The 27870-nt window shown below is 41.3% G+C and overlaps 2 protein-coding genes across 2 annotated transcripts in view; one reads left to right on the top strand and one right to left on the bottom strand.

Moving 5' to 3' along the window:
* LOC110322583 (SH2 domain-containing protein 1B2) overlaps positions 1 to 4667 on the bottom strand; it is a 25054-nt gene extending 20387 nt beyond the window's left edge. The window contains exon 1 of the mRNA XM_021199280.1: positions 4534 to 4667. Within this exon, the coding sequence (XP_021054939.1) occupies positions 4534 to 4667 (134 nt within the window). The remainder of the gene's footprint in view (positions 1 to 4533) is intronic.
* A 14210-nt stretch (positions 4668 to 18877) lies between these two features.
* Uhmk1 (U2AF homology motif kinase 1) overlaps positions 18878 to 27870 on the top strand; it is a 22523-nt gene continuing 13530 nt past the window's right edge. Inside the window, exons 1-6 of the mRNA XM_021197857.2 lie at positions 18878 to 19297; positions 21277 to 21569; positions 22389 to 22580; positions 24868 to 24962; positions 26383 to 26459; positions 26595 to 26693. Of these exons, the coding sequence (XP_021053516.1) occupies positions 19030 to 19297; positions 21277 to 21569; positions 22389 to 22580; positions 24868 to 24962; positions 26383 to 26459; positions 26595 to 26693 (1024 nt within the window). The 5' untranslated portion in view covers positions 18878 to 19029. The remainder of the gene's footprint in view (positions 19298 to 21276; positions 21570 to 22388; positions 22581 to 24867; positions 24963 to 26382; positions 26460 to 26594; positions 26694 to 27870) is intronic.

Genomic DNA, 27870 nt, shown 5'->3' with positions numbered 1-27870 from the left:
AAAGGCGTGCGCCACCACTGCCCGGCAAATTATGAGAGTCTTACTACATTGGTTTCTCCTGGGCAGAAATTTTTCTTGGAATGTTGGGATAACCCACATATATTCTATCCACTGGCTATGAAGACGTATCCCTGGGTTCTCAATTGTTATTGCTGTGCCTGAGGTGCCAAGCTAGCAAGGTCTTTAAATGTTTGTCATCTCCTTACCTGCCCACAAAAAAAGGCAAGCTGCCTTGGGTGAGGTCACGTAGCCAGGAAAAAAGGAGAGGTAACTCAGAGAGGTTGGCCAGTGGTTTTCCTGCTGCTGGTTGGTTCAGACGGGATGAGTAAGGAGTGTGGCTTTTTGCATAGTGAACAGCTGGTTGTTGGACATGGGGCAGAGCAACCAGGCAGGCCAAAAACAGCTGAGAAGGGAGAAGCCGAGAGGGAGCAGAGCAGAGTAAGTCATTTTGGGCTTGATGAGAGATGACCCAGTAAACAGGCCAACAGCCTTATACTATACAATTGTCTCCATGTCATTATTAAACCACAAGTGGGACCCCAATAACTTGAAACATTTGAGTCTGTTGACATCCATCTTTTTTCCTGCCCTTGCTTAGAAGGTATGTCCGTGAAGGCTGGTGCTGTATTTGTCAATGTGCATGACAAAATTCAAATGTCTAGATTTTTAAAGAGGCAACATTTAAAAGGTGTAAGTACAAAAAGTTAATTGTTCCAACTTATAGTTAGCCCATCACAGAAAATGCAAAATAAAAATTGGAACTAACTAACTATAAATGATAAGAATTACTATCTGCTACTCAGTTATGAAGAGATAATAGTAGCAGCCTCGCTGGGCTGGAGCGATGGATGGCTCAGTCAGTGAAGCGCTTCTGTGCAAGCTTGAAGGACTGAGTTCAGATTCCCAGCATCTGTCTGAATGCTGAGCCTGGCACTGGGTGTATTTCTGTAATCCTAGCATGAGGAAGAGGGAACGGGAGGATCTTGGAGGACAGCTGGCAAGCTAGTCTGGCCAAATCAGTAAGCTCCAGGATCAGTGAGCTACCCTGTCTCCAAAAATAAGGTGGAGAGCAATCGAGGAAGATGCTTGACATTACCTTCTGGCCTCCATGCACACATATGCATGTGTATGTGTATACTACCCCCATATTAACATGTATACACAGACACGCAAATACACACACACACACAGACACACTGTACCTCTGAGCTCTTCCCAGGGATGGAAACTTTTGACCTGCTAACATCTATCCTGTCTGGACTCTCTAGGTTGCAAAGGCAGACTCAGTTTCAATGTCCTCATTTTCACAAAGTCACACATCTCACACACACACTTCACACGTTGAGGTTTTCTAGCTCCACCTGCTGAGAGGTCAGATGCCCTTTCCTGCCCGTGGTAGCTCTCGTCAAGCTGCAAGGGAGACATTCTCTGAAGCTTCCCTCCCTTTTCATCAGCTCCTTATCCTGTTCTCTTCCTTCCTTCCTTCCTTCCTTCCTTCCTTCCTTCCTTCCTTCCTTCCTTCCTTCCTTCCTTCCTTTCTTCCTTCCCTCCCTCCCTTCCTTTTGGAATTTTGAGACAGAACCTTACTCCATACCTAGGTTAGCAACTGTGAGGTTTACAAACATGAACCACCACTCCTGACTTCCCTCATTTATCTCTAAATTCTTATTCTTTATTCATTGGCTCTGGGACAGCTCAGAAATCCAAATACTGCAGCAAAGAAAGGGCTTGTCTCTGCCAAGGAGGATGGCAAGGTTCTGGATATGAGGGAAAAGTCATGGCTCAGGTTCCCTCCTTGGGCACTGTATAACATTTTTCTGAGGTGACTACTCAGAACATATTTCAGTAACCCTGGGGAGATCATTAAAGTCAAAGCATATGATAATATATGAAGAGTTTGGTCTTGTACATGCCATTAGATCAGCCTGCCAGGCCTGGGGATGGTACACACTTGTAATCACAACATTTAGGAGGCAGGACAGGGGGACTTTTGTGATTTTAATAACAGTCCGAGCTACATAGTAAATTCAAGGCCTACCTGGACTTTGCGAGACCCTGACTTAAATCAATCAATCAATCAATCAATCAATAACATACATGAGCAGTTGATTTTTACCCTCATAAATTACAGGTAACATCAGTTACTAGAAGGATCTGTGCAAAGTGACATTTCCATCAAGAGACAGCTAGACTTTCTGTAGCCACTGAGCGGCAATGGGAGGAATTGAAGCAATGCCTTTATGTCACCAGAGACTCATTTGCAACTCCCAAATTCTAAGAAGGAGTGGCAAAGAGTTCAGAAATAAAAGCAATATCCCGAACAATCTATATTAATTAGGACATATGCAGACTCCTTTTAGAAAAAACATAGGTTGAGTGTAGTTCAGTGGTTAAGAATGTATCTAGCCACATTCATTCATTTTCTTTGGCATTATATATTGGTTGTTATGTGTCATGCAAAATAAAAACAGCCAAAAATGTTTAATTAAAAAAAAAAAGAGAGAACGTGTCTAGTATGTACCATGCTCTGGCTTCTGTTCTCTACATTATTAGATCTGTTAGCTGAGGATCTAACACAGTGCTTGGCCTGTGAAAGATTATAATTAATGGTGAAAATAAATGATCACCAAATCAGGGATAAGGTCACAGGGGTCATTTGACCTATACCTTATGACTGAGCATTCATGCCATTTCATCTGCCCTTCCATGACATAGGCAGAGAGGAGGGTAAAACTTTGTCCTGTGAAAGTGCTCAGCAAATACTTAGACCTTTCTCATGTGACTTGTTTTTATTTTTGTGTTTTTTTTTAACAATCCAGTGATGATTGCTTTACATGAATATATGTGCTGGGCTGACACAACTCAATTAAGCTAAAAATAAATATCAAGATTAAAGAGCACCTCAAAGTAGACCTTGTACCTGGGGTGCTGGCCAAGATATGTGCCGTCTCTGGGATCGCCCTTGCATTTTTCTATTGTCCAGCACTCCACCAAAAGTAGTTCTTCCCCATCTCCCACCCAGAGCTGCAATGGTTCAGCACTCTAACTTCCCAGCTTCGGGACTTTCTCTTCATCAGCTTTAAGTCCTGAATCCCACTCATCACTCATCTGCTCAGTATGGCCCCGGGTGTGGTGAGGCTCTACTTGGCTGTATCTTATGGTGGCAGATGTCATCATGTAGAGGGGAAGACTACATGGAGAGATAGTAGGGCCATTCTAATTCCTTTGATAACGACACTCTTAGGAAGAACAAAGTAAATGTCACCTAAGATCCTTCCAAGGGTAATAGTTCCAGTGACCTATGGTCTCCACTTAGGCTCCATCTCTTGAAGACCCTACCACCTCTTAACAACGCTACACAGAGACCATGACTGTGGCACATACTACCAATGAATACACACCAAAAAAAACACAAACAAAAAATAAACAATCACCTGAATATCACTTGCAGATTGAAAGCTAAGATACACATAACGTTGTCTCTCTCGCAGGAGTTTCTTTGGCCACATGTAAGGAAACAAAGATCCCTCACTATATCACAACTAGCAGTGACAAACACTTTTGCCTTCTGATCTTTCTCCAGAACCCCAGAAGCACAAGATCTCCCTGCTCCAGTGACACTGATTCTTTGTCTGTCACCTAGACTTCAGTCAAGCTCCCAAACCTCCTAGACCCGCCTGTGTGCTTTCTTACAAAATTCAGTTTTCCCAAAGCTCCAAAGCTTTGTATCTTGTCAGCTTCTTTGTTTCCCCCCAGAAGAAACCTGATGGAAATGGCCTCCCTTCAGCTAGAATCCCAGGGTCATTTTAGCTACACTCTCCCTTGTCTCTACAGTTTCCCCTTAGTTCTTTTCCAAGTACAGACCCCTCGGCCTTCCCCTTGCCATAAATTTATACTTGTTCATGCTGTATTCAGAGTTAAGGCCAATCTTTTCCCCCACGGAAGTCACCATTACATCAATCTCTACACCTGTCAAGAGGATCCTGAATAAAGTCTCCCTCCATGTCTGTAACAGGCATGATAAAGGGTTCAGTGTTTCTCTATTTCTTCATCTATAAAATGACAAGAGATCTTGCTTGTCTCACGAGATCACAAAAAAGGATAAAAAGAAACGAGGACATGCAGTTTGGTAAAGCCCTCTATCAACCTGAAAGCATATGAAATCTTATCACTTTAAATACTGCAAGTGGATACAGCCAACCAACCTTTCATGCTTTAGTAAAGCCTCCCCCCCCCCCAGCCTTCTCCACATCACATAAAGAGGCATGCAGAGAAGATGCTGTTCTGTCCGCTCTTTCTCCCCATCACCTTCTCTCCTTCCTTACTTGTCTACCCTCTTCTGTTGTCTCAGACTCTGCTCATGTGGCATGCACAACTGTGAGAGGAAGGCAGGCAGAAGAGCTGGGTAGGGACAACCTTCTGTCCTCTCCTGGCAGTGCCTGGCTCATTACCATTCCAAAGTAGAATGAGATACAGCTCCCTGAGCATATGGCTGCCATCAGGGTTAACCCTCATGAGGATGAGGATACTCACGAGACACAGAGGCACAGGGCTCCTGGCACAGATTCGCTGTCTCTTATCAGAAAGTTGCCATCCACCCCTCCCTTGAGAAGCAGGGCTTCATACTCTTGCCTAGTCAGGCGGCCATGGTAGTAAGGCAGATCCATGCTGGGTTGTTATGCTAAGACTGTCCTGTCACCCTGAGATCCAGTCCCAGGTCAAGGAGGCACTATGAAGCAGGAAGTAGAGAGAGAAATGGAAGAGAAATGTCCTTTCCTCTAGTGTGGCCCAAACAAATGAGGTTTCTCTGTGGGTTTAGTAAGTTTTACAAGACTCAGGAAATGAGAAGGGAGGGAGATGGAGTGACCATGACACTGCAGCCTAGAGTTAGGTGGTTCAAATATGACTAACACAAGTGAGTGAGTACACGTTCTACCTCAGTCAGTGCTGTTTGTGGCTGCAGCAGCAACACAAAAGTCAAGCTCCCTAGGGCGAGGTTACAGCTTATCTCATACAGATTTTCACCCCTTCTGGCTACTGGTGTGCTTCCTAGGGGCCATACCTCTAACCCTGCTGCACTAGGTATCCATTTCTGCTTGGGCTTTTTCAGATTGTGCTCTGCATTAAATGCCATCTATTCAAAAGTAAGTTTCCCTAATGAAGGTTGAGAAATGCCCTGCTCTGTGGATACAATAGTAATAAGTCCTTAGGTTTAATACCATGTTCATTTAACAAAGTAACAGTCATATGTTCTTCTATAAGTACAAGGACCTCTCTAGCTATGGGTTCTTGGCCCCAATAACACTGTCAAGAATGAATCTCTGTTTTGGGGGCATCCATCACAGAGGACTACTTGGATATGGTTTTAAACTGATAGAAAGTCTTTATTAGTTGGCCAGCAATTACACTGGATATTTGCAATTCCATTGTATCCTTGAGTGTTTTGGGAGTGACCTTTTAAACACAATACCACGCTGTAGGTTAACACACCTTAGCAAGAACAGCTAGCTTGAAGCAGAACCCCAGAGGGTAGTAGGCAATGTTAGTACCTTTAGAGACTTCACTAGCTCTGCAGACTTTGATGGGTTAGATCTTTATTCATTCTGGAGCAGTGGGTCTCAACCTGTGTGCTGTGGGTTACACATCAGATATTCACATTATAATTCCTAAGTGTAGCAAAAATCATGATCACGTAGTAGCAATAGAAATATTTTATGGCTGGGGATTATCACAACATGAGTAACTGTATTAGAGGGTCACAACATTAGAAAGGTTGAGAACCACTGTTTTGGCACGTAGCAGTTCCTGTATTATGAGTTTTAGTTCCTGGATGGCATTTTCATCATGGCGTCAGTAGTGTTAAGGCCAGGTGGACTACTAAGGTCCAGGGGCATGTTACAATTTCAACTAGTGAAGTGAGCCTTAATTCCAATGAGAAGCTGGGTTGGTTACTTCTATGTCACTGTTGCACCAGTGGGCACATCTTCCTAGGCTGGTCATCATTTTATCTCACAGGCTCCACAACTAGGTAAGAGTCATGATTATAACTCCAGACCCAACACATACACATAATTAAATATAGTATAATTCTTTAAAATATTTTTCTGTTCGTGGAGTAATGTTCATTTTTGAGATTCTATGTTAAAAAAAAAAAGCCACTAGGCACATGCCTTTAGTTCAAGGACTTGAGAAGCAGAGGCAGATGGGCATCTGTGAATTTAAGGAAAACCTGGTCTGTAGATCAAGTTCTAAGACAGTCAATACTACACAGAGAAACCTGTTTCAACCACACAGAAAGGAGGCACACTCATGAGCACGCACGCACGCACGCACACGCGCGCGTGCACACACACACACACACACACACACACACACAACCATCTATCTCCTGTGTCCTAGAGTCATAAGTAGGCCTAGTTTCTTTGTAGTCACACTGAAAAGGATCAAATGGCTGGATGGTTAGCTGTTGGTTAAGACCATTATCAATTTCAAGATTCCATAGCTCATTACTTTTGTTTTCCATCCTCAGATCAGGGAATAGTGACTGACTTTTTTTAACTGTCACTCAAATGTTTGCTCTTCCTTTCTCTGAACTATGTATCCATAATGACCATGCTGTCCTCCTCTAATTTTAATAATATATCTATTTTTCACTGGCTATATCAGCATCAAGTCAGAATGGAAATCACAATTCCATCAGAAAACCATATTTTCTTATTTTGTCTTATTTTTAGATTTCAAAACTAGTTTTCAACTCACTATCAAAAATATTAGGTTTAACATATGAAACTGACAAACATCATTTGTTTTTTATTCTTTCTTATCCCCTGTTGCCTTTGCCCTTCCCCTAGTAGCTTCTTTTGTGCTTCTATTACATATGTGTTCTAAACCCCACCTTCTTTCTCCACACCTCTTGGGCTGTCTTGTGATCCACTTAGTAGTGCAATAAATTTCCACCTTTGGTTAAGTAACTGGACATATGCATAGGACCCAGAACATTAAGGGACATTATTTAGCATATCATACTTTGCCATTCACAAGGACCAGCGAATCCTCCCATCACTTGATGTATCCTTTGATTCACAAGGGACAAAGCAGACCCAGTTTCAGTTTCCCCATCCTCACGAAGTCACACTACACAGAGTCATTTCACACAGCGATCTGTTCTAGATTACATGTGTTAACAGATAAGGTATGGTTTCCTGTCCACGATTGCCACAACTCTCTGGTCAAGGTGTCTTCTGCTAGGCTGACTCTCTCTGTAGCGTCTCAGTCTTGTGTCAAACTCTTCACACTATTCTCATTTGCTCTGAAAAAGCTCAGAAGGTCATAGTTTACTATTCTGTTGCAGCAAAGAAGGGGGTTGTCTCCAGCAAGCGTGATCGCAAGATTCCTCATATGGGGGGGGGGGGGGGCTACAAGCAAGCCTCAATTCCCTGCTTGGGTCCTTTGTAATGTGCTTCCCAAGTGACCACTCAAAATATATCAGCAGCCCTGGAGACAATAGTAAGTTCAGGGCCTATGGTAAAATGTCGACAGTTTAGCCTTGGACAGACCATTGGATCAGCAGCTACAGTTTGTTTCCTCTCAAAATAACAGAAACGTCACCAGTTGTGAAGGACTTTGCAAAGAAGAAAGGAAACACTGAGGTAACCTGAATTGTGTTATTCAGCTCACACACACACACACACACACACACACACACACACACAAAACAACACTTGTATGTGCTGAAGGCATTACCTGAGTGCCTAGCCAACTTGTGGCTTTTAACTTTTTAGAAAATATATAAATTTCCAGTAAAGTTTTACCATATTCTGTTATGCTATCTTTGTGTTTTTGTTGCTGTCTAGTGTCTTGCAGGATTGATAATTCATCCTTCTATTTAACTGAAGATCTTTTTAGCAGAGAAATTCGGAATTCTGGGTGTCTTGGGGTTTTCTTTGGTATTGGACTTTAAATTGTTTTACTCTATGAGTCAGGTAACTTAATACAGATGTTTCCCTGCTGGGAATTGTTGAGGTTTTGTTTTTAATTTCTTTTTAAAATATGGTTCAATAAGTAATTAACTTTTATATCAAGGTCATACATGAAAATTAGAATTTACTCTTGTCAGTATGATTTTTTCAGAGTTTTTTGATTGGTTGGTTGGTTGGTTTTGGTGTTTTGGATGTTTTGGGTTTTTTTGAGATAGGGTTTCTCTGTGTTGCCCTGCATGTCCTGGAACTCACTCTGTAGATCAGGTTGGTCTCAAACTTAAGAGATCTTCTTTCCTCTGCCTAAAGTCATGTACCAGTACTGCACTGAGATTTCTGAGGTATTGCTGTTGTCCCCTGGTGCTGGGATTACAGACTTGTACCAGCATCCCAGGCATGTGGTTGCTGAAAGGGCCTTGAGGTACAGCTTTTAAAAGGGTCATTTCCCAGCCCAATATAGTCTCCTTATAGCACATCTAGAAGAGAATTGAAGTACAAAATTTAAAGGGGGCATTCATCCTCATAATATGACTTCCCACCAATGGAATCAAGAGCTAAGGGCAATGTCAGCCACAGAAGTCCCAGATGTATGTCCAGATGCATTTCCTGGTGCTGGGACTGATGAGAAGTAGGAACAAGCCCCCTTCCCATTGTAAATGGAGCCAGAGGCAGCAGCTGGGAAGTTTCCATTGATGGTTGGAGCTTCAGAATGGATCAGTGTTTCAGGGTGTCAGCAGGGACTGGAAAACTCAAACCTGTGGGAATCAGTACCTGCATCAGCCTGGAGAAACAACATTCTGCAGCCCTTCCACCTTTCTCTCACCATTATGCTACCCCGGATTCCATTGGAGCATTTAGGGAAGAGAGAAGATTGACAGAACAGTGGCCATGATTGAGAAGCCTCCTCAGTGCAGGCACGTTTTTTTCCTTTTCCTAGACTGCTAGACTGTCCTGACTGGTTCTCATTCGATGACTCATTTATAATAACAGACCCAGCCAATCAGAGCCTGCCTAAGCCTGCATAAAGGACTTGGTACAGCATTTTTAGGTGTTCAGTTCTCTTCCATCTCCTAGCTGTAGCCAAGTTACCAGCCCATGGATATTCTTTAGAGGAAGACAAAAAGTCTTCAGGGTCAACAATCACTTACAAGAGAAGGAAGACAGCTCTTCCCTTGAAGACTCGGTGGACACAGATCCTTCCAAGACTCCACTCTCACTGCAGGCAGAGGAAGTCATCCCTGCCCTTTGAGACTTTGTACTTCTGCCATCCTTGTCTGAGACCTGCCCTCTGCAGACCTAGAGAGAGCTGTTCTCAGGAGGTCCACTGAGAGAGAGCTCAGAGCAGGAATATATGCTTTCATCCTCTTGCTTTGCATCTCGATGTGACTCAAAGTTCAAATTTTCCAGGATGCCATTAGAGTTGTCAGTTCTTGCTGACAATGTTGTATTTACTCATTTGAATTGTTGTCTTGTCTGGATATGCTCTTCATTTATTCACCTTTTGTTGTCTATGCATTCACTCTTGGACAGGGAAAGACAAGAGCCTGACTGAAGAGTTGGCTCTCTCAGGATCAACAACTAAGAGTACTGAAAAGGCAAAAATCACCAATCTGATGTTACATGGGGAAATGCTCACATGACTGTGTGACCAATCTGTCTCAGCTGGCAATGGCTGTCTACCCAGCTCCATGGCTAGCTCAGTCAACCCTGCAGCCATGACCTTTCTCTTGCCCACCTGATGGAAAACATCAGATAGCATTAATATTTTAAAACCAGCCAGATAACACAACTGCTGGGCAAAGATTATCTTGCCCCATCCTCCTTAGCCTCCATAGCTGCCTGCAGAGGATAAAAACTATCGGTCCTGGAGACCTACATGTCTGTCCTTTCTTCCTGTCCCTACACAGCCTGGTCTGAATCCCCAAATCTCACCCTGAGTCCCCTCCCCCTTCTTCCTGGAAGCCTTGTGAGTACATACAGTGAATGATCACACCAGGACCATTTGTTAGTAGGCAGATCAACTTTATTTAGGATGATTGAAGGCTTAAAATTTGGGGTAGGGGGAGAATGAGATCAGGAACATCCGAGATGAGCATAAGTCATTGGCTGGGGGCTTTGGAGACCTGGCATATCTCATTAGCATGGAGAAACATTTCAGGAATCTAAGTAGCTGGCTGAACACGTTTTGTCAGGAGGAAGGGAATTGATCCTATAAACTATGTGACATTCCTCAGGTAGAGGCCAGTGTGGGGGCTTTGAATCCCCGTACAAGGTTAGAGGAGGTGAAAACATGCTAAAGAAGGGAATCTTCCATTTTGTGTTGAGCTCAGAAGCTATCCAGTCATGGTGGAGTTTGACCTTAATTAGCAGAGTTTTCCCAATGGCTGCCTGGATAATCCCCCAAACTTTCTCAGTAATGTTGAAGCATTCATCTTCTGGCCAAGAATATCTCACAGACTTTTCTGTGAAGCAGGAATTGTGAAGAACTGCTTACCTTGTCTTGGCAGAGCTCAGCAGTCAACTTCCCTGCATCCCCTTTGTCATTTTGGACAGCATTCTGTGTGCAGTTGAAGCAAGGGCAGTTTTGTGCCCGCTGGCTAGCTTGCCACATTTGAAGCAAACTCTATATGGAGGTTCTTTTATCGTCATCATCTTCTTTGAAGTGGAATGGGGGTGCTGCCAGGAACTGACCTGTCTCACTGCCAAAAAAGCCTTTCAATAATAAAATATCTTTAAATGCCATAATTTATGGATCTCCGAGGTTTTTGAAGACCATCTATCTATAGTATATCTGAGTTGACAAATGTTGTTTGTTTCTAGCTATTTACTATCCATTCAACCTTGGAACCATATTTTTTTATTTAACTATACTAGTGTCTAACATGACTATGAGTTTTATTGTCTAACTATGAACTTGTGTTTCTTAATTATTCTAAAGAGTTTGTAATAGCAGCTTTTTAAAGGGACTAGAACCTCACATTTCATTTTTAAGAATTATATAGGTACAATACCTTAAACAAGAGTTGAAACATAACCAAGCGTGGTGATGCACGCCTTTACTCCCAGCACTCAGGAGGCAGAGGCAGGTGGATTTCTGAGTTCAAGGCCAGCCTGGTCTACAAAGTGAGTTCCAGGACAACCAGGGCTATACAGAGAAACCCTGTCTTGAAAAANGGCCAGCCTGGTCTACAAAGTGAGTTCCAGGACAACCAGGGCTATACAGAGAAACCCTGTCTTGAAAAACCAAAAAAAAAAAAAAAAAAAAAAAAAAAGAAAGAAAAAGAAAAAGAAAGAAAAACCAAAAAAAGAGAGAGAGAGTTGAAACATACAAATACACACACACCATACCATAAATATAAATATATATATATTGATACATATTTAGGACTATATCTTTTTACAACATTTTACATATATATATATAATGTACATATATAATTATACATATATAATGTTGTAAAAAGATATAGTCCTAAATATGTATCAATATAAAAATCCATACCAATACAAAACTATCTGTGTAATTGATATTGATTATTGTTGTATTGGTCTAAGAATAGATTTAATAATCTATCCTTTTATCCTATAATTCCTATATTATTTTTAAATTCTCCTTTTTTCTTTTCATCTCTTGTTTCTCCCTTTCCCCCTAACATTAGATAGGAAAGAAAGAATAATAGAGGACATAAAAAGAAAGAGAAAAAGAAAGCCTGGAATCTAACCTCCCTTATTTTGTTTCTTCCCTGATCAAGACCATCAACAATTTGTATCTAACCTCCCACCCCCTAACAGCAACAAACAACCATCACTCGATGAACAACAACAACAACAACTAAACATTCATCTTGCCTTTTGGGAATGGGGGTGTCACTCTCAAAACTGCTTTCTGCTGATTAGGAACATCATTTTTATTTTGTTCCCACCCTCAAATCAAGCTATTGGTCAGTCTCAAGAAAGTTAGCCATAGCACTTGCTGTCCAGTCTCTGCATGCTGAGAAAGTTCAGAACTGAAATGAAGCCCTGACTGGCATAGTCTACGATGTTGACAATCTAGCTAGCCACTTAGAAATTGTCTTGGATGCAGATCTTTGAGGAAACAGAATCGAGGCAGTCCTAGGTAGAATCAAGCAGTGTGCTGGCATAAATATATCTTAGCATCTCAGCATCCCAAGGGTGACTCTTACCAGGGCGGCATTCATTTCATTGGTGTCTGTAAACATAACTCCCACAGGGAATAAACTTTTCTGCAATAACTTATGTATGGAACATGAAGTGTGCACAATCCAGTTAAAGATGATTATCAGCTTGTCTTTCTTATAAGTTAGATTGTATAACCAAATTATAATATAAATTTCTATCTATGCCATTTGAAAGGATAGCATAAGGATTCTATATTCAACAAGATTTATTAGTTATACATGGCTAAAGTTCTGGCTGGAGATACTTTAATGTCTCAGCCAGTCTCAGAGCTGTTCCCATGTAGGGGAATCAGCAATTCATAAGCTTTATGTTGGTACCTTCCACATCTTCAACATTTCATAAGAAACTTTCCCCCTCAATTATTGTTATTATAGAAGAATTTATCCTTAGGAACTGTTCACCTACAGCTCTTTAGGGAGTGACCTGATGTTTCACAGCCACAGCAATGGGCATTTTGAGTTTTTATATCTCTTGTAATTGTTTGTCCAACCACAACTGGATTGTAAACATTAGATTCTATATCCACAGTAGTTTTAATCCATTCATAATGAGTTGCAGATCTGGTCCTTAAAGATATAATGGACTTTTTGAATTCACCATTAGCATTTTCAAAAGCTAAATATCCTATTAAAATGTCTCTATCAGTTGGATCTGATATTGCTCTATTTAGGATTGGAGTTAATTTTTGTAAAAAGTCAGTGAAAGATTCATTTGAACCTTGGGCTAGCTTTGTAAACAAATTAGCTTGCCTCTGTCATTCAGCCTTGTCCAAAGTTCTTAAGGCTGTATGACATTGTCCTAGGACAGCATGATCAAGGGCAATCCGTACTCTCAATTCAGAAGAGGGATCTTCACCTCGTAAGTGACTCTTGATAATCTCAATGCCTCTAGTCCTATTTTGTTGCTCCATGATTGAAGCCTCATCTTTCCACTGTGTTAGCCACTATAACTGAGGATTTCTAAGACGGCTGTCATTGAATCTCTCCTATATCTTGGATATAATCTTACCATTTGTTTTTCCCAGCTATTAAGTTTCTGTTTGACATAAGGTGAATATGCCATAGGTCGTTACTGCTTCTTAAATTTTTTGAAATCTTGTGTCTCTAAAGGTAGCCATTTGAATTCTTGATAACCCCATGGATCTCTTTTATCTCCTTCTAATCCCCTTATCAATGCTGGAAAAATAATTTTATTTTATTTTTTAAACAGACATAGACTGCTTTTTTGCAGTCTTGTTACAAGGTGGCCTATAGGCTCTGAGCCTTCCTCTGTCTCTTAGTATCTTCCTCAATTTTATTTATAATCTTTTTTCTAATTTTTCTTCTTAAAATTGTCTCAAATTTACATCTTTTTTTCCTTTCTTGTATCTCTATCATCTTAGTATCATCTTCATTCTTCTTTTTTAAAATATTTATTTATTTGTTTATTATTTTTATGGGTACACTGACTTCAGACACACCAGAAGAGGACATCGGATCCCATTACAGATGGTTGTGAACAACCATGTGGTTGCTGGGAACTGAACTCAGAACCTCTGGAAGAACAGTAAGTGCTCTTAACTCCTGAGCCATCTCTCCAGCCCCATTTTCATTCTTATTTACAAACTTTTTCTAATTTGCTTCATAGGTTTGTCTCCATTTTTCATTTCTCTCCTACTCTTGTATCTCTGTCGTCTTAGTATCTTTCTCATTCTTATTTATAAACTTTTCAAGTTGCTCTTCTAAGGTTTGCTTCTATTTTTCATTTTTCTCTTTTTCTTATCCTTCTAAAGACCTTTTCCTTAAGAAGGCATAAGAAGCCATCTTGGCTATCAGGATTAAAATAAAGATTACCAAGGTAATAGTAACCATAATTCTTAATGTGTCAGTTCCGATTAGGCCATTTTTCCCCCAGACCAAGCAGAGTCATCTGTAACATCTACAGGAATGACCCAGGCCCTCCACAGAGGCCTGAGACCATATCCCTCACTAAAGCAGGGAAGTCTTTGTTTGTCTGTCTGTCTGTTTGTTTGTTTGTTTGTTTCTGATCCTCAATCTTGGACACTGTTTTTTACATGATTTTAAAGACTTTTAAAAATAAAACCCAACCAATCAAAAGACAACTTTAATTCATTTCCTCAGTTGTAGAAACACAATCTCTTACAGGAAGAGGGAAATTTTTACATATTTATTGTACTCAAAGATACTAATTGTCTTAGGGCTTTATTGCTGCAAAGAGATACCATGTCCACAGCAACCCTCATAAAGGAAAATATTTAACAGGGGCTAAGATACAGCTTGGAGGTTTAATCTACTATTCCCATGGTGGAAAACATGGTAGCATGCAGGCAGACATCGTGCTGGAAAAGGAGCTGAGAGTTCTACAACTGGATAGGCAGGTAACAGGCAGTGACTAAGATACCCTTCCTCCAACAAGGCCACACTTCCTACTAGTGCCACTGTCTATGAGCCTATGGAGATTATGTCTCTCAAATCACCACATCCCTGGCCCCAGTAGGCTTATAGCCATAAATACAAAATTTATTTAGTCTAATTTATAAAGTCCCCATAATCTATGAGAATCTAGACCCTATAAAAAATTTCAAGTCTCTTCTGAGATTCATGCAATCTCTTAGCTATACTTTTTGAGCGATATAGAGTTCTTAACCTCCCTGCTCTTGTCTCCACCTTGTGGTGGGAGTGTTGATAAGCAGGAGAAATACGGTGCTCTAAACCAAGGAAACCCCTAGTGCTGGGTAAATTGGTCATGCACAGGCAATGATTGATTTTCTTAAAGACAATAACTTAATATGCACTAATAAATTTTTTTATTCTACCCACCCCACATAGCAATACTAATGAGGAAGAGAAGGACTGTATGTTTCACTCCTTTAAAATGTGGCAGAGCAGGATGAGGAGAACTTGTGAGGAATCTTAGTCCTCTTTTTAAAAAACTCAACCATCTGTCTATGTGGAGGCAGGAAAATGATGTCTCAGTCTTGCTGCTCTCTTCTCCACCTTCCAGTAGAAGCATTAGTAAATAGCAAAATTGGGTTTTAGCACCTGCTCCAAGAAACCAAAAATCCTTATATAAAATATTATTTATAGGTCGGGCGTGGTGGCGCACACCTTTAATCCCTGCACTCAGGAGGCAGAGGCAGAGGCAGGTGGATTTCTGCGTTCCAGGCCAGCCTGGTCTACAGAGTGAGTTCCAGGACAGCCAGGGCTATACAGAAAAACGCTGTCTCGAAAAACCAAAAAAAAAAAAAAAAATTTATATTCAAAAGCATAGACGAGAATAGGTTCCAGAGTTGACTGCTCAGCTTTTAACCCTAAGTCTTTGACTTTTTAATCATGCACATGACATTAAACAAATGACTTCCAATCCAGTATCCATTTCTCCTACTATAAAACACTAATGGGTGTTATGGAGACTGAAAGAAATACCATGTTCCTGTCACAGAATAAGCATAACTGGAGTTTAGGTTATTTGTAATGGTGGCAGTCTACCCTCAGATGCTGGGGCAGATGACATTGAGAGGGCTCAAACATATCTTCCAGGTTGGGACCCAGGATGGTGCAATATCTATTCTACTTCTTCTTGGTAGGAGACCCAGGATGGTGCAATATCTCTTCTACTTCTTCTTGGTAGGAGATGCTGAGTGTGTGCCAGGCATCCCAGAGCTGAGCTCAGTCAGAAGGGACCAGAGCCAGAGGGATAGGTTATGTAGTAGCAAGAAACTAAGCTGGAGAACAGAGGGAAACCCTTTTCCTCTTCTTTTTCTGAGCTCTTTTCTTGGACTATTTTTGGAAGCTCAACTGCATGACTTATTAGGACACACTTGATTTTTTTTCCCCTTTCAAGTGGTAATGAAGCTAAAGTGTTACTCTCAAGTTCATCTTGATTTGAATGGCGCCACTCTGTTTTTAAGCTGTGAGACTGGTCTCAGCAGGAAGACTCAAGCATCCCACAGTTTCTTTCTAGATCATGAAATGGTCATGTAGTCACTAGTTATTTCTAACAAACTGCCATCTCTTGTTACAGACTTTTTTTTTTTTATTAAAAAGATGTTTTTAGAAGATATGAATGCTAAGACTTTCAGTGAAGTGGTTTACTCTGTCTATGGTATGGGATGTATGTACAGAAGCTAAAGGGGGGGGCAGGTTGGCATCTAGCAAGTCCTAGCTGTCCTCCTGCCCCTACAGGTCCTACTACTAGCACTGAGGTTACAGGCATGCCTCCCATGCTTGGTTCTTTATATAGATGCTCTATATTGAACTTAGGTTTATAGGGAGGGAGTTCCTGAGTTTAACAAATTAGTGAAGAATATAAATCCATAGTTTAGGAAGTTAGTTCCATTGTCTCACCTCATCTTCAGGTTTCTACATGCTAAGACTTTAGCAGCTTTGTGTGTGTGTGTGTGTGTGTGTGTGTGTGTGTGTGTGTGTGTGTGCGCGCGCGTGTGTGTGGACAAGACGGGATCTAAGGCATGGCTGATCTGTCTACCAAATCAGCTTCAGCTTCTGTGATCTAATATTCCATACCATTTGCTTAAATAAAAGACTTTGTAGAAGACCCAGTAGCAGGAGATGGGGACCCAATGATTCACAGTTGCCAACTTTAGTTCTGGCTACTTCCTTCTGAAATTGGAGCATGGTGGATGCTAAGGTCAAGCCCCACTCCCTCTTCATCTCATGTCATTTGGTCAGTTAGTGGTCCTTGGGTTATGAGCTGTTATTCGTAGTCAGTCATTATGAGGTTATCCGTGTGAATCTGAGGGGTTTGTGGATGGTGATTTGTATGACCACTTGTGTTAACACAAGTTAACAAGTAGACTAACAAGAGGACTATGGGTATAAGAACCAAAATGAAGCGGTAGATTGTCAGGGGCTGAAGGAAAGGGGTTGGCAGCTTGTTTAATTAGAAGAGAGATTAGTTTCTACAAGATGTATGGAACATGTTCCTCAGATGTTTGTTGATAATGTTTGCACAAGGTCAAAATATTTTATATTACCTATACACTTAAAAAAGTAAAATATTTTATATTACCTATACACTTAAATGTGGTAAATGCCACACTGTGCATATTTATATGCCTAAAAACTCTGTTGTGTTTTTAAAACATTAAGATGCTTTAATCAAATAGGCACCCTGCCCCTCCACCCCCTACCCCCTCAGTAAGAAGCCTGGAGGATGGTTTTAGGAAGCACAATGGATTTCTACCAAGCTGTCAAGGACCCAGAAACCTTTTGCATTTCTGCTGGGTCATGAGTGAGGTAGACTTGCTTTTGTCCCTAAACACCCATTCTCCTCTTCTTCCATTAGTAATTGAATTTTATGTGAATTTTCCAGTTTGGCTGGGGCTTGCTGGGGTCATATGACTAGCTAAGCACTAGCTAATGGGAAACGACCAGAAAACTCAGTACCATTCTGGGTCTAACCCTTAGCAGGATCAGGTTTGTGCTTCTTTGATCTCTTTCCCCATCCTCAAAACCATGAAATGCTGAAAGACAAGACAAACACATGGGTCACAAAGATAAAAGCCCACTGAGATTGGCAGACAAACACATAGGTCACAAAGATAAAAGCCCTCTGAAATTGGCAGAACCCTGCTTTACTAATTGGAGAAGGGAATGTTTCCATATCTAAGACAATATATTTTGGGCTTTTTGACACAATAGATCATATCTGATTAATATATTAATATCTGGCTTTTATTTTCTCAGTTGCTTCATAGACACAAGATGACTAATCTGTCTTTATTTTTTGATTTGCTTGTTAAGATTTATTTATTTCTATATACACTGATATTCTGCCTGCATGTTTGTGTAAGAGTGCCAGAGCCTCTGGGACTTGAGTTGCAGACACTTGTGAGTTGCCATGTGGATGCTGGGAATTGAACCCTGATCTGGAAGAGCAGCCAGTGCTCTTAGCTGCTGAGCCATCTCTCTAGTCCCCGACTGATCTGTCTTTAGCTTTACGCTTATTTTCTTAAGCAGGAGATAGGAAGTAACAGGGAAGAAAACGTAACATCTATGTGAGTCCTTGTTAGTTATGCAGAAAGGTCTCATTGATTAGACATATGGGCGTGGTCACAACCACTTCGGAGAGAGGCCAGGTATTTCTTCTGTGTATATCACTGTTCCAAAGACAATCAGGGTTATATTAGAAAGGGAGGTAGTAATGATGGAAATCAGAAAGATGTGAAGGCACGTGGTTTTGAGCTTGAAAAACCAGGTAATAAAAAATAAGATAGCTGCTCAAGAGACAGTTCAGTGGCTATGAGGGGATACTGATCTTTCCCAGGACAGGACTTTGGTTCCCATCACCCAAACCCAGCAGCTCACAATCTCCTGTAACTTCAGCACCAAAGGATAGTACACTTCTTCTGACTTCTTGCACACACGAGGCACACATACACAAACATATAAATACAAATATAATAACTCTTTAAAGATAAGTAAAACCCCAAAAAAAATCAATAATCATAAGTGTTGCTGGATCCAGGGCCTTCCTTGCGCATACAAGGCAAGCACTTTACTACTGTGCTACACCGCCAACTCTAATAATTAAGTTTAATATGTCAGTCTTTTTTTTTTTTTTTTTGCTAAACAAAATTTTCCCCCCGGAGGCCCCGCCCCTCTTAGGCCCGCCTCCTTTAGCCTCTAGGATTGGCTTTCCCCCACTTCCGGCTGCTGGGTCCGAGTGCACTCCGGCTTCCGGTGTCATGGCGGCCTGAGGTCCGGGGAGTCGGTCCGGGCGCTGCAGGCCCCTCCCTGCGGAGCGGCGGGTCCGGGCGGGGATGTGACGGCGGGCGCCGCGGGCCTGCCTGGCGCGTCGTGTCGGCTCGCGTGTCCTCGCCCCAGCCCGCACCATGGCGGGGTCCGGCTGCGCGTGGGGCGCCGAGCCGCCGCGCTTCCTGGAGGCCTTCGGGCGGCTGTGGCAGGTCCAGAGCCGCCTGGGCAGCGGCTCCTCGGCCTCGGTGTACCGGGTGCGGTGCTGCGGCACCCCGGGCTCGCCCCCCGGCGCCCTCAAGCAGTTCCTGCCTCCGGGAACCACCGGGGCTGCGGCCTCGGCCGCGGAGTATGGTTTCCGCAAAGAGAGGGCGGCGCTGGAGCAGTTGCAGGGTCACAGGAACATCGGTAATTGTGACTGTCCCCCATGTCCTGCCCATGTCCCGGTCCAAGCTTAAGCGTTGTCGGCCTGGCCCCCGGCCTGTGGTCCTGTAGGTGGGAGGAGAGGATCGGGCCTCACTAGTTGTCACTCGATGCAGGTCCCTCCCTTTTCAGTCCACCTTTCCTTTGCAGCTGTCTTGGGGTATACGGTGGAGGTGATTATTACATAGCAAACGCTTAGTAAAGTCCGGTTTGCTTAGGTTTTCATCCGGTAGTGAGAAATGCCTTCTGCAGTGAAAGGCATGAGTTTGCTAGGTTGTCTTGTCTTGAGTGGAACATTTTGTATCTTTTCCAAATGGAAAATATTCTAGGGCTATGGCATCCGGTGCCATCATTGACATCTAATGACATACTACTGACAACTGAGAAAAATACATATTTCGTGTCAGTTTGGGAGAGGGAACCCAGTGTTGCCTAGAAGTTATGAAAGTGTGATATTTAAGAGCACGACTTCATGACTCAGAGATTTAGAATGTAAGCTTGTTTGGGCCATTGATACATGGAACCAGTCCTCGTTGTTAATCCACTTACAGGCAGAGAGCTTGTAAGCGGTTATAACTTTGGTTAGTAAAGAAGCGCCATAGATCTTGGCAAATAGAACCCATGTGTAGCTTGAAGAAAGACTATTTATTTATTTATAATTATACATTGACAGAAGAATGTCCTAATGCTAGTGTGTTTTTCTTTTTTTCCTTAATCTTACTAAGCAGTATATCACTCTAACTTTGGTGTTTGACAGGAACATTTTTTTGTAAGCCTCAGTACTTGTTGAATCTCTTGCATGATTACATTAGAATGTTATTTGTAATTGATGTATAAATATGTGTGTGTGTGTGTGTGTGTGTGTGTATATATATATATATATATATATATATATATATATATATGAGCATAGAATATATGCTGTTTTAAATCAGGCAACCTTCAATTTGCTCTTAAGGGTTACTTAATATCATAGGTTTTTAAAATAATTTTATCTTGAGACCTTAAGGGCATATTCACCCACCACTGAGTTTTGAGTTCTTGGTGAAACACAGGTTGAATCATTGTGCCATATATCACCATACTTTATTTTATTTAACCCAGCTGTCCAAAGATAGTAGTCACTGGAAAAATAGTGGAAGTTTTTAGTTTATCATTGTTCTTATCTATGGGGTGGGGTTGTGTGGGTGTGTCTCAGTGGTTAAAGAGCCTTTGCTGTTCCTGCAGAGGACCTGAGTTCAGTTCCCAGTGTTTCCAGTGATTTATTTGGGTGCGTACTGCCTCCATGGCCAAATGACACTGGGGTAACGCTTGAGGAATTTTTCATTAGATTTTAAAAGAAAAACCCCAGGGCAGGCAAGTTATAAATCTCAGTGACGGCTCTGAGGAGGAGAAAATAAAATAAAGAAAAAGCCATGCTGCTTGTGGTAAGCAACATGGAGGGCAGCCATGTGTGGAGGGGAAGTGGGGAGTGGTCAGGCAGCCAAAAGGCCTGAAGAGGAGCTTAACAGAAAGTGTTTGAGAAAAGCATAGACAAAGATGACTTACCTCCCTTAGCATTCAGGCCCTTAGACAGGTCATTGACCTACCCAACTGGATTAACTCTTAGGGAGGAGACCACGCTAAGTCTACCAAGCGATGGTTTTCAACCTGTGAGTCAAGACCCCTTATGGGGGTTGAATGACCCTTTCATAGTGGTTGAAAGCATATCAGATGTCCTGCATATCAGATATTTACATTACAATTCATAACTAGCAGGGTTGCAGCACTCAGAAGGTTGAGAACTGCTGAACTAGAGGGAATTTCAGCTTTTTACTGTAACAGCAGTCTTACATGTGCATGTATGTGTGCACATGGAGACAAAATTCTCTTTATCTCAAGTTCGTATAGCAGCGTTAACTACTTGGGTAGTAAGTTACGATGAATTTGATCTTTTTAAGTATTGTAATATTTTCTTCTTCTAGTGACTTTATATGGAGTCTTTACCATACACTTCTCTCCAAACGTGCCATCACGCTGTCTGCTGCTTGAACTCCTGGATGTCAGTGTTTCCGAATTGCTTTTATATTCCAGTCACCAGGGCTGCTCCATGTGGATGATACAGCACTGTGCCAGAGATGTTCTGGAGGCCCTTGCTTTTCTTCACCATGAGGGCTATGTCCATGCCGACCTCAAACCACGAAACATCCTGTGGAGTGCGGAGAATGAATGCTTTAAGCTTATTGACTTTGGACTCAGCTTCAAAGAAGGCAATCAGGTAACAAATACCTTTTATCCTCCATTGTAGTTTAAAAATCTAGTGGTCCAAGCCACTAGATTTTCAATTACAATTACAATGGTAATTCAAGCCGGGTGGTGGTGGCTGCTCATGCCTTTAATCCCAGCACTTGAGAGGCAGAGGCAGGCGGATTTCTGAGTTCGAGACCAGCCTTGTCTACAAAGTGAGTTCCAGGACAGCCAGGGCTATACAGAGAAACCCTGTCTCAAAAACCAAAAAAAAAAAAAGGTAATTTAGGGACTGACTGTGTACTTCCCTAGTACCAAAGTGTTTCTGATGTAGCAAATTAAAAGAATTTCAGTGATGCCTTGTGAAAGAAGGACATAAATTTAGGTCAGGTAAGAGTTAGTGAGGCTCAAGAAAGCTCAGAAATTAATAAGCCTACTTAGCCCACATAAAGCTCTTCAGGCTCTGTCAGCATTTGGTGAGTTGCTGGGTTGCTGTTTCTGTTTCTTCGGTGATGGAACTCTTATTCATGGCTGATGGTGGATATGACCGTCCAGCCAAGTCTTCCTTTCTTTATGATTTATTAGGTTTTTGCAGAGTGTCTTTCTCGTCAGTGTATAAATAGGTAAGAAATTATCTAAAAAAATGACTTCTTTTTTGAGCAACTGTATGGAACATGTCCAGCCTTCCTGTGCTAACTGTCCAGTTAAGGAACTGAGGAATTATGGTAGATAAGGACTCAGATTCATGGCATTTTTCAGTGACTTTCCATACCATTGAAGAATTCATGGAGGAGATGGATGGAAAGTGAGAGACTTCTCATTGGCTGTGATGTTTGTTCATCTTCTGTAGGACGTAAAGTATATTCAGACAGACGGGTATCGCGCTCCTGAAGCAGAGCTGCAGAACTGCTTGGCCCAGGCTGGCCTGCAGAGTGATACAGAATGTACCTCAGCTGTTGATCTGTGGAGCCTCGGAATCATTTTACTGGAAATGTTCTCAGGAATGAAACTGAAACATACAGTCAGATCTCAGGAATGGAAGGTAAACTGCGGGACAGTTTTGCTTTGAGGCTCTTAGTCAGTTTAGGAATATTTGCTTATAATGATAATTTCGGGGGATGGGGGTATCAGGGATTCTGATTGCATCCTCTCCTTCCTGTATGTGTTTATAGTACCTTCAGTACCTCTACTCATGCCTACAGCATCAAATCCATTGATGACATTGCATCCTCCCAGCTGTTAATCTAGGTCTTGGGGTGTAGTAAGCATTTGCTCAAATGTTTGCATGCACTTTCCCAAACAGGCAAAAGAAATTCCCTTTGTTGACCAAATTAGTTGACGTAACTTTGGAAAGGTTACTAGTGGAATTATAGGTGGTAAGTTAAATAATAATAATCTTTTAATAATGCCTTACAGTTAAAAAAGTACTTTAATGCATAATCTTGTTATGGTAGCTCAACAATTCCTATGAGGGTAGAGTGGATATTGGCTGCTTTTGTTTAACAGGTGAAAGCTAGAGGCACAATTGTATAATATAGCTTGTTCCAGGTCACATGCTAGGTGATCAGTTCTACTCCAACCTTAGAAGCTTTCCAAAGTTCCATGGCACTTTGCATAATTAATATTGCATAGGCTGTTAAACATTCTGCACTGGCTAGTTAGTTCATGTGGCTGTGGTGTAATGGCTACTGTTTTTGTTTGCGCAGGAGCATGGCTCTTAAGTGCCAAACCCCTGCTGTTGGAATGGACTCTTTGTATGTCTCTATGTCAGGAATTAACCATATTTAGTTTTTAAAATGTATAATGAGGGTTTATTATTGTGATGGTCTCAGTATTCATTATGCTTGAGGTGTGATATATAGTACTTTGACATTATCACTGCATCTGGTTTTAAACAATAAGTATTTGAAAATAAATATTTTAATAATAAACATCTAGTAAATAGGTGATCATTACAGTTTGATTTGTGTAAATTTGTCACTGATTTACAGTTTAGCAATCCTTGGAAGGAATATATCTCCTCTTTGATGGGACTGCCTTATGTTTAGTTTTGGCCCAAAGTGCTGCTACGGGCATAAAACCAGTGTCACTTTTTTCTATTAGTGATATTTCAAATAGCTCGCAAGCTAAGCTTTTTTTTTTCTTTAGTGTTAATCTGAATATGGATCAATCATTAAATTAGCTTTGAGTGTTTTAGACCCTTTGGATAGTATCTACTTGGCCCAGAGCACATCAGAAGTAGGTCACACTCAAATTTGTATGAAATTTGGAGGTGTGACATACACTAATGGCATCTCAAACACATGTCTCTAGGTAAAGTGTCATAATCTATTTCATCACCTTCTGCAGATTGCCAAGTGGGCATGAGCATAGATTCTGAAGTCCAGCTGTGCCTCACTTTCACCTCACTTTCACTAAGTTATTTGGGTTGAACCATTTGCTTCCTGCAGAATAAGAAGACTGGTGATGTAATATCTTATAAGATTACTAAGGCTAAGAAGAAATGTTACACAATTTTTAAAAATAGTTTGTGACCCATGGTAATTAACCAGTAGATTCTAGTGATGGTGGATATCTGATCTTTTTAGTTAGTTGCACAGTTCTGCATTCTGAGTTAGCATAGTACCTTGTTGCATAGTGTTAGTTATGTTTTTATATCTGGTGGAAATACTTATTTTGGATCACATCTTTAAAGGCATTGATCTGTGCTGGCAGGGAAGGCATGGCCAGGAAGCAGATAGAGGCCATTCTAGTGCTTGGTTGGCTGTCACCCTTTTCTCTTTATTCTGTCCCCAAGCCCATGACAGAGTGCCATCTACATGGTGTGTGTCGGCCTTCCCTCTTCTGTTAATATTCTCTGGAAATGTCTTAGCAGGCAAACCAAAGAGGTGCACCTTACCACTGTCCTCAGTGATTCTGCACTGATGGTGAAGATTAATTAGCACAGCACTTAAGGACAGAGTGCTAGTACCTAGAAATGGAGTTGTAAATAATGTAGCAAAGGCAGCATTCTCATTTGCCCTCCTTTTCTCAATGATAGTTTATTTTCCTGAAAACCAAAAAGACTTATCATCAGGCACTGTGACCCACCATTACATTCATTCATAAAACCGCGTCTCAGTGTGACCTATGCGCTTTACCTGTTCATTTAGGACATGTTCTTAGTGCCAGGCTGTATTGGTGCCTCTAGAAATTCATGACACGCCGTCTCTTCCAATTAAGATAAGTTTTTGAAAGAGGTGTTGCATGGCTACTCATGTTACCTTTGGCTACTGCGTAATAAATGCAAGCTCAGTCAAGTAACCTAAGGAAAACGTTTCTCCTTTTAGGCAAACAGTTCTGCTATTATTGATCATATATTTGCCAGTAAAGCAGTGGTGAATGCCGCAATTCCAGCCTATCACCTCAGAGACCTTATCAAAAGGTATGATAGATATAGTATAACTTGCTTTGCAGACCTCTACCAGCTAAAGGTTTTTTTCTTTAATTTATTTCTATTACTATTACTAATTTGCCTAGTTATGTAGCTGTAATTCCCTCATAGATAGGAATTTTAGCTAGGTGAGGTGGCTCACACCTTTAATCCCAGCTCAGTGCAATGGTAGAAGGATCTCTGTGAGTTCAAAGCCAGCCTGGTCTACAAAAAGAGACCTTGTTTCATACAGAACAGAGTAGTTGAGATGACCTTTCTAATTGCATAGTGTTATCTTTGCTGTTTCTCGGCTGTTAAAGAGAGCCAGGCATGATGACACATCTTTACGCCTGCTGCTTTGGGGGCTGAGGCAGAAGAGCTGTAGTTGAGGATACATTGGGCTACATGTAAGGCATTGTCTCAAAGCAGCAAATGAGGGCGGAGGTATTTTGATTTTCCCTCCTGCAATCCGGCTCTTCTTCTTTGTTTTCTCTTTGTTTTGTTTTACTCCCTTTCCCCCCATCAGTCTCCCTCTCTCCCCTTCTGTCTGTCTTCTTGTCTTTCTCCATTATCTTTCCCCATTTGGATCATTTAAATTCAATTTTTCTCACACTGGGATTTTCTGTGGGTAGGAGATTGGGCTGGTTACTTTGGGAAGTCTTAAGTTTCTGGGTTACTCTAGCTCTTTAGTTTCCTCGTAGTTTCATCTGCTGTTTAAAATTTGTTTGGCTTTTGTTTTGTTTGTTTGCTTCCTACCTTATTGTCTCTCATTTATTAGTCACACACTTGTTTATTCCCTACCTTCTTATAAACGAATGCCCATACTGTGTGAACATTAATATTATCAGTAGTCTGTTTCTAGTATTACTTGTAGCATTTTGCATAAAATTGCTTTAAGATTAAGGAAATTTGGCAAGATTCATTTATCCTACCACTATTTTCTTTCTGGTTTTTATTTTTTTTATTTTTTTTATTTTTGTTTGTTTCTGTTTTTAAATTGTGCTACCATAATCTGGGTCCCATAATCTACACCTTTAGCTCTAGCACTCAGGAGGCAGAGGCCGGTGGATCTCTCTGAGTCTGAGGCCAACCTGGTCTACAGAGTGAGTTCAGTACATCCAGGGATACACCCAGAAACTGTCTTGAAAAAAACCATAACAGAATCGTGCTATGAGAAACACTGTTGCAGTGTGTGCATTATGTCTGATGTCTCATTATACTTAGAGACATTAGATCATAGCATGATGCTGTGTCAGAAAGGTCTCATGTTTTATTTCACTGTTGCTCAGGTGGCCTTTGTGTGCTCCACAGGGGATGGTTCTGCAGTCCATGCTAATAGAAGTAGTACTGACATGAACACTGAGCCTTTTCACCTGATAGTTTCACTCTCAGAAGATCTGGCAGTAATCATAATGATGTTGTTGTGTTTTAGCATGCTTCATGATGACCCAAGCAGAAGGATCCCTGCTGAGATGGCATTGTGCAGCCCATTCTTTAGCATTCCTTTTGGTAAGTTGTATCTGTCATTATTTTCCCCCTTGGTCATTTGGCAGTAATCTGTGTATATTCTCGGGTTCCTTATTTGATCAGTTTATCAGTGTATGGGGGAATTACATTGAAGCATATTGTCATGAACTCTCACAGCCCCTCATATTGAAGATCTGGTGATGCTTCCGACTCCAGTGCTCAGGCTCCTCAATGTTCTGGATGATGATTATCTTGAAAATGAAGATGAATATGAAGGTTAGTGCTTCCCAAATTATACTGTAGTGTTTCTCTCTTACACACAGCCTGTGACTAATCTTTGTGCTATATACACTTTATTCCTAGGATTCTTCTATATTTTTCTAAATATAAAAAATTTAAAAAGACCATTTGTTTTAGTTAGGGTTTTACTGCTGTGAGGAGATACCATGACCAAGACATCTTTTTTTTTTTTTTTTTTTTAGCTTTTCTCAGAATTTTTATTTTTATTTTATTTTATTTTATTTTTTTAAGATATCTCTTATAAAGGACAACATTTAGTTGGGGCTGGCTTACAGGTTCAGAAGTTCAGTCCGTTATCATCAAGCTGGGAGCATGGCAGAGCCCAGGCAGGCAAGGTGTAGGAGGAACTGAGAGTTCTATATCTTGTTCTGAAGGCAAACAGGAGACTGGCTTCCAGACAGCTAACTTGAGGGTCTTAAAGCCCACACCCACAATGACCCACCTCCAACAAGATCATACCACTAAATAGTGCCACTTCCTGGGCCAAACATATTCAAAGCATCACACCTTTGAACTCTGTGGTGTGTAAAATACCCACTCTTTTTGATTCATCAGTCATTTGGACTCTGACTGGACAAATCCACAGAGACTTTATGCCTTCGGTTCTGACTCTGATCTGTCTTTTCTGCCCTTTTCTTGCTGCCATTTCTGCTCCTTCCCTCTCCCTTTTTCTTTTCACAGCTTTTTCATTCAGGACACATTCACTGTTTCATAAGAGAGACATACGCACGTGATGACAGAAAGAGTGCTCAGCCTGGCCTGAATAAGTGCAAGCTTGCATAGCAGAGGTTACATCTGAGCTCAGTAATTAGTTATCTAAAAGTAAAGAGGGTAGCAAGTAGTACCATCAAGTAGAAAGTATGGCATGTTCAGAGAACAGTAGTTTGGAATGATTGTATCTTTTCTGTTGGAAAACAGTTGGTTAAAGTTGTAACAGTGACCAGTGTGCACATATCTAATGTGCTTGATTTCTCTGATTAAGAATTGGGGCATGGGGGCTCAGTGGGTAAGAGTACCCGACTGCTCTTCCAAAGGTCCAGAGTTCAAATCCCAGCAACCACATGGTGGCTCATAATCATCCATAACAAGATCCGATGCCCTCTTCTGGAGTGTCTGAAGACAGCTACAGTGTACTTACATATAATAAATAAAT

Source organism: Mus pahari, chromosome 5 (assembly GCF_900095145.1).
Source record: "Mus pahari chromosome 5, PAHARI_EIJ_v1.1, whole genome shotgun sequence".
Lineage (NCBI taxonomy): Eukaryota > Metazoa > Chordata > Mammalia > Rodentia > Muridae > Mus > Mus pahari.
This window is presented reverse-complemented; position numbering and strand designations above follow the sequence as displayed.